Source organism: Trichechus manatus, unplaced genomic scaffold (genome assembly GCF_000243295.1).
Source record: "Trichechus manatus latirostris isolate Lorelei unplaced genomic scaffold, TriManLat1.0 scaffold00164, whole genome shotgun sequence".
Classification (NCBI taxonomy): Eukaryota; Metazoa; Chordata; class Mammalia; order Sirenia; family Trichechidae; genus Trichechus; species Trichechus manatus.
The window spans coordinates 988584-995574 of NW_004444100.1; the positions used below are offsets into that span (position 1 = coordinate 988584).

The 6991-nt window shown below is 39.1% G+C and overlaps 1 protein-coding gene across 1 annotated transcript; it reads right to left on the minus strand.

The window, feature by feature from the left end:
- Nucleotides 1–675: 675 nt before the first annotated feature.
- Nucleotides 676–6405, minus strand: IFNG (interferon gamma). Its single transcript, XM_004386417.2, has 4 exons — nucleotides 6080–6405; nucleotides 4581–4649; nucleotides 4305–4487; nucleotides 676–1458 (listed from the first exon to the last, which is right to left on the minus strand). The coding sequence occupies exons 1-4, from the start codon at nucleotides 6323–6325 to the stop codon at nucleotides 1324–1326; spliced, it is 633 nt and encodes a 210-aa protein (XP_004386474.2). The 5' UTR covers nucleotides 6326–6405; the 3' UTR covers nucleotides 676–1323.
- Between the last annotated feature and the right edge of the window lie 586 nt (nucleotides 6406–6991).

Here is a 6991-nt window from a genome sequence, read left to right on the forward strand (position 1 = left end):
ATTCCTCTTTTTCAGACAAAGAAACTGAAGCTTAGAGAACATAAATAATTCATTAAAGGTCATACTTCTTGTAATGGCAGAACCCAGATTCCAGAAAAGGCCTTTCTGTCTAGAACTCACACTGACCATCCCATACCTAAGGATGTTTGCTCAAGGTGGGAATGGGGAGAGCAAGGGCAAGATGAGGGGTGGGGTGGGGAGTTGGGGGAGGGGTTAGAAATAAAGCCTTCTGTGCCAAGATAAGCAGTTTGGACTGTTTTTTATAACAGAAGCTCTAAAGTGAATGATGATATAACTAAATCTGTATCACAGAAAGATAACTCAGACAGCTGCCAACTAAAGCAGTGAAGGTCCACCACTGTCAATGGAGAGAAGCACTGCTTTTAATGGGGTTTAATCCAATTTTAAGGAGCCCTGGTGGTGCAATGGTTAAAGCAAATGACGGCTAACCAAAATGTCAGCCGCTGGAAACCACCAGAGGCTCCTTGGGAGAAAGATTTGGCAGTCACCTTCCATAGAGATTGACAGCCCTGGAACCCTGTGGGGTCACCATGAGTCGGAATTGACTCGAAGGGAGTGGGTTTGTTCTTGTTTTGTTTTGTTTTGTTTTGTTTTTTGGCCAGGTTGGAATCCAATTTTAAAATTTCCATGGGGAAAAATGCCTTTCCTCCTACTAATTCATGATATACTTCATTCCCCCACAGTCCTCACTTAGAAAAAATCTGATACAGCATAAATTGTTGCAAAATTATACTTTATTCATATGTGTTAAATAAATGAGTTACTTTCCATTGGGGTACAGTCACAGTTGTCAACAATAGTCTAAAGCACCAGGCATGAAATCACACGAGATGTTATGTTTTTATCAGGGGATGACAGGTCGTATCATCTGACACATTCAAGTGCTATCTGACAGACTATCAAAGCAGTGGCTTAGAATGCACACATGTTCCAAACAGGTAGCAACTGGATGGTACCATTTGTAAATGTTAATTGTATCATCAATTGAAATAAATGCACAACCCACAATGTCTTGCTAAAGCCAGCTACCTGGTTGGCCCCTGAGATAAAAGCCTTGTAATCACATAGCCTTGCTTAGTTAGTCATATGAAAAGGGTCAAGTGGAACAGTCACAGGATACAGGAATTATAAATAATACATATATTAATAGATATTCATTTTCATTACATAGAAGTTACCATTATAAATACATCTTTGATTGATGAGTCTAAAAACATATTCCCCATATAAATAATGTAAAATATTAAATATTAATAAATAGATTTCAATTTAAAAATTCAAATATTGCAGGCAGGGTGATCATTATTCTGATGCTCTTTGGCCTCGAAACAGATTCTGTCTCCTTTTCCGTTTCCTCTGGTTAGATTTGGGTGACAGATCATCGATCACCTTGTGGAGCTCACTTATCGCTTTGCGCTGGACGTTCCGGTCATTCACCTGTTGGGAAAAAAAAGGAAAGCAAAATTAATTTCAGGCATCAGGATACTCAGCTGTTCATGTTCATGCCATGCTCGGTGAAAATGGAAGTATTCCTTCCAAAAGAAAAAGAAAAACAGGTGACTCTCACTAGTAATGTATTACTTGAACATATAGTGTTGATTTCTTCAGCAGTTAAAGCTCAAATTATGAGTAAATTGCTAATTATGCTATAATATGTTGGGGCACATCACATATCCTTGAATTTGCTGCACTGGAATTCTCAGTTGTGTGTTTGAATCCTGTGCATGCAATAAGTCTGTGACTTTGAACCAGTCACTTAACCTCTCTGAACCTTTTTTTTATCATCTAAACATGGGGAGATTATACTAAACGACCTTTTTGGCTCTCTACCAATCCTGTCACCTTATACTTTAGTCTTTGCTGTAAGTATCAGACGAGTAGGTTCTCAGCTTCTGATGTGTATGAGAATAACCTGCAGACGCAGGTGCATGAAGCCTGAGCCTTAGTGCCTTCACTAAATTCCCCAGGCACTTCTGATACTCTTCAAAGTTTGCGAACCATCGCTATAGGTTAAGTACTTTGTAAACACCAAGTCCAAGACAGATGAAAACTATAATTTTTGATTTCTCCACAATTAGTTCAGTCTCATCATTACTATAATGTGATTAAAAATCATCATATTCATATGCAGTAATCAATATTTACTGATATATAACATTTAAAATTAGGAATTACTGCAAAATTCTCCTGTACCCAGCTTTCTACATCAGCAAATTGAACTATATTGCAATTCCTCTCTCTAACCGATAGGACCGTTTAGGTGATTTCATCTTAGCTCTGGCACTATATTTCTTTCCAATGCTGGAAACACTGTGGTCACCTTGCCACATTTCTGAGAATGACTAAGGTGTCTAGACTACAGCAACTAATTATTAAAAGGACATAACATGCTTAAAATATGTTAGCAGTAGAGCAAAAGAGGACAATTGTTGAGAGCTCACTCAAGATTGTCCATCGTGAAGCAGGTGGCCTGGAGCTTCCAGAAGGATGGGGAGACCAACAGATATTTTCACTTGCAAGGCCCAGTTACAGGAGCACAGACTTCCCTACTGGCTGTGCATTTGCAAGTGACAAATTTCACTCTCCAGCGTTCAAAGCATTGCTAAGAAATGAAGAGATTGATGCAGGACTAGGGCAGCACTGGGTTAGAACAAGTGCTGTCTCAACCTCTAGCCTGTGACCACAGGGAATCTGCTGAACATTGTGAAACACTGTATTGGTGGAAAGCAGGATAGTTTTATATTTTGCAAGATATTGTTTCACTATCTAATGTACTGGAGACTAGAGAAATCCTGAAGAGCTAGCACTTATTTCAGTTCCTGAGGGCTTACGTGAGAGGTGGGGAGAGGCAGAACCAGGTAGGGTGAAAGGTGAGCACAAATCCTGAGAGAACAGATTATAAAAGGACCCCTGTCACTGTTGTTCAGGCCCATTTATATCAAAGCCAAACTCAGATGAATCTGGAGGCCTTTGTCTACTAGATAAAGTTATGAAAAATATGATTTTGTCTTTATGCTGGAAAGCTATCTTTCAGCATCTAAAAGTCTTAACTGAGAAGATTCAAGACAACTTCAGGAGATAAAGCTTTGTAGTCTAAAGGTTTCTTTAGCTGAGATGTACTTGTATCCAAAAGTTGACAAAACAAGTCTTTCATAAGGTATAAAGTCGATTTTTCTCTCTCTCTCTCCCTCTAAAAACAAGCAAATAACAAACATCCTTGCCTCTAGTTGGGCTGCACAATCCGAGAGGCTGACCAGAGCCTGACAGTGGGATGCCCCCAGCGCCTCATCAAAGGCCTTCCGTACCAAACTCGTTGCCATGGAGTTGATTCTGACTCATAGCAACCGTATAGGACAGAGTAGAACTGCCCCTTAGGGTTTCCAAGGCTGTAAATCTTAACGGAAGCTGACTACCACATCTTTCCCCCACGGAGTGGCTAGTGGGTTTGAACCACTAACTTTTCCTTTACCAGCTAAGCGCTTAACCACTGCACCACCAGGGCTCCTTTCAAAGGGCTCAGTTCTATCCTATCTCATTCTCCTTTTGTATGCATGGCATTGTAGAGTTGTAGGGCAAAGAAGACCACAGAAATTCTGTAGTGAGCCCAATGTTTATTTTTAAGATGAGGAAACTGAGCCCCAACCAGCCATGTGATTCATCTGAGGTCACACAGTCCCTTGGTGGCAGAGCTGGGGGGAGAATGCAAATATTCTCACCCCCTCCCACTGTTCTTTCCACTAACACATGTTGCCTCCCATACAAAGTAGGAGAATTTCCATCACATAAACAAGGGGCAATGAAAGAATTAAAGAATTAAAAAGTAGTTGATGTAGAGTCAACACCAACTCATGGGCACCCCATGTGTGTCAGAGTAGAACTGTACTCTATAGGGTTTTCATTGGGTGATTTTTCAGAAATAGATGTCCAGGCCTTTCTTCTGAGGAGCCTCTGGGTAGAGTCAAACTCCAATCTTTCAGTTGGCAGCTGAGTACATGAATTGTTTCCACTACCCAGGGACTCCTCAATAGGCTCCTCTATTTATTCACCTACTTCCTCCCTGGATGTGTCCATTCACCTGTCTTTATGCAATAGTCACAATGCTAGTATTTTTTCCAGATTACAAATTTATATGATTCCCATGCTGACTTTGCAAAGAAACCCAAAGTCAGACTGGAATTAGTAAGGAAGTGTTTCCACCAGGGACTTATTTCATTGCTTTAATAACTGTACCCAGTAGCTAATTTCTACCTTCTGGGAGTTAAAAAGCATTAAGATCACCTTACCGGAGTCTGCATCACTTTTAGGAAGTCATCCCGTTTGCTGGAGTTGCTATTGAAGAACTTAACATAGAGGTCCTCCCTGAGGGTCTCCATGCTCTTTTGGATGATCCGGTTGCCTTCCAAGTTTTTAAAGATTTTGAAGTAAAAGGAAACGATTTGGCTCTGAATTATTTTTTTGTCACTCTCCTTGGGAGAAAAGAGCACAGAGAGGTTGCTGTTAATTTACCCACCAGAAAATGAGCAGGAAGAAAGTTAGCCCAATGGAGATGTTCAGCTTACCTCTTTCCAATTCTTCAAAATATCTAAGAAAAGCGGCCCACCATCTGCTACATCTGAACCAGTTGCATTCTACAAAAAAAGAAGAGAAAAATTGGTTTACAATTAGTCCATAAACTGCCCTACAAATGTACTCAAAGTTTTACTGAACTCAGATGCTGACAATATTCACTGATTTCCTTGTCAACCCTTCTGTTTAGTTCTAAAATTTACTATTTCCAATAGCTATTACGGTAGATAGAGCCAAAGACTATCATGCTCTTTTCGCTTTCTTATTTTCTAGCGAAACCCTTTAATTGCAATGTCACAAATGAACTCAATAAGGCTAGTGATACATGAACAGCCCCAAATAACTATAATAAGCTAAAGAAAGTTTTTCAAGCCTAGTAAAAAAAATCAGCAAAGCTATCCCACTAGAAAACACTGCCCCCTATGGCACAGGTCTCTATAACATCAACCTGTGCCCTCCAGCATGATAGAATTGTGTTAGCTTTGCAAGATAGTTCAAAAAACAAAAAAAAAAGCACTACAAAAGTGACTTGATTTTACTTTGCAAGAATAAAATAGTTTGTGAATGTATGAGTATTTCATAACAGCTATTACTATAATAGCTAAATTTATGACAAGTAAAATATTTAATATGCAGTAACTATTTCCATTAACTATAAATAAAATTAAAGAAGAAATTCATAAAACAAAACAAAACAAAATTTTTTTAAAACTATAAACTAAAATCATAACTGCTACAAAATCTCAGCAAGTGACTGAGTTAAGGAATAATTCACAGGAAATATAGATAGGGCAATACAATTTTAAAAGCACTTTCTGGAGAAAAAATAGCTGTACAAGTGATTTTTTTTTAAGCCAAGGTTTTAAGAAACTTGCCTTCTTTTACTTTAGCTGAGAAACTGTTTCCTATTACCATTTTTAAGTGTTAATCTTGAGCTTTTATGCCCCTTTCATAGTAGCCTGAGACATCAGAAACTGATAGCCCATTGCCATTGAGTCGATTCCAACTCATAGCGACCCCATGGGACAGAGAACTGCCCCATAGGGTTTCCAAGGTTGTAATCTTTATGGAAGCAGACTGCCACATCTTTCTTCCATGGAGCCACTGGTGGGTTCAAACCACCAACCGTTCAGTTAGCAGCCAATTGCTTAACCACTGATAGCCAGTCATTTTTATCAATATGTGGATTACTTGATTGATCACAACTGATGAATGGATTCTCACCAGAAAATTTTTAACACATCGCTATGCTTTGTTCCCATCTTATGCCCATCTTTTGAAAAAGGCATGAAGTCCCTCTAAGTCTTTACAGTGAATGGAGCAGAGGGTTAAAACGATATCTAGATCATCCAGTCAACAATTAACAAAATAACACCAAGTTTTCTCAAAATGACTGTGGGCTAGAGATAACAACGTATCACAGATACAACTGCAAGTCCCCATTCAGTACTTTTCAACCGTAAGCAAGTATTATTAAAAAGGTCATACTTACAAGATACTTCTTCAGGTTCTGTATCTCTGCCAAAACGGTGGACTGGCAGCAGCAGCTAGAAAAACCCAAAATGAGGCAAAGCTGAAAAGCTATGATATAACTTGCATAATTCATTGTTTCAGAGAGAGTTAGGCCAAAGTCACTGCAATTAGTAGCTCCTGTATTGAGGTGATCAGGGCCAAAGGACTCGGCTGATCTTTCCTTCCTAATAGTAGCTCCACTGATGATCAGAACAATGTGCCGCATCTCCTTTAGCTGCTGGTATTTATACCTGATTGAAGTCTCATCAGGATTACGTATTTTTCACAAGTTTTTTAAGATGAGATGGTGACAGATAGGCAGGGATGCTAGTTAGTTTGCATTAATAACTATGGTTTTGTGGCATTTGGTGTTGTAGTTAGAATTTCCTTTCAACTCCTTGGGTTCTTTGACGATGAGACAGACCCATTATGTCCACCTATGCCATTCTTGCGGAATCCTTTGAAAGCACTTTTACTTCACACCATTCAGGGGCTGGAAATTTTTTTTTTTTTTTTGCACCTCTCCTCTTTGCCTTTGTAAAGTGTTGACTCCTCATCCACAGAGCACCTTGATCATTTGTTTGTGGTTGGGAACAAGTGGAAAAGAAATTCTAAGGGCTCTCAAACCTTTACAAAGGGGGCGCCTTTTAGAAATTTTCTTGCAAATAACCAGAAAGCGAGGAAAGAATGTGGTTAAAAGACAAATGTGGTGAGGAAGACCTTCATCAGAGTTGGCTAGTCAAATATCTACCACAAGTTTCAAATTGCTCTAGACCAGCGATGTCCAATGGAAATACAATGTGAGCCATACAGGTAATTTTAAATTGTCTAGTAGCTCCATTAATAAAAGTGAAAAGAAACATGTAAAAATAAAATATATTGTATTTAACCC

Coding starts and splice junctions, on each gene's coding strand:
- IFNG (XM_004386417.2), bottom strand. CDS start 6,325: ATGCGGCACATTGTTCTGATCATCAGTGGAGCTACTATTAGGAAGGAA. Junction 4,650..6,079: donor AGAACCTGAAGAAGTATCTT/GTAAGTATGACC, acceptor CTTTTTTTGTAG/AATGCAACTGGTTCAGATGT. Junction 4,488..4,580: donor TTTTGAAGAATTGGAAAGAG/GTAAGCTGAACA, acceptor TTTTCTCCCAAG/GAGAGTGACAAAAAAATAAT.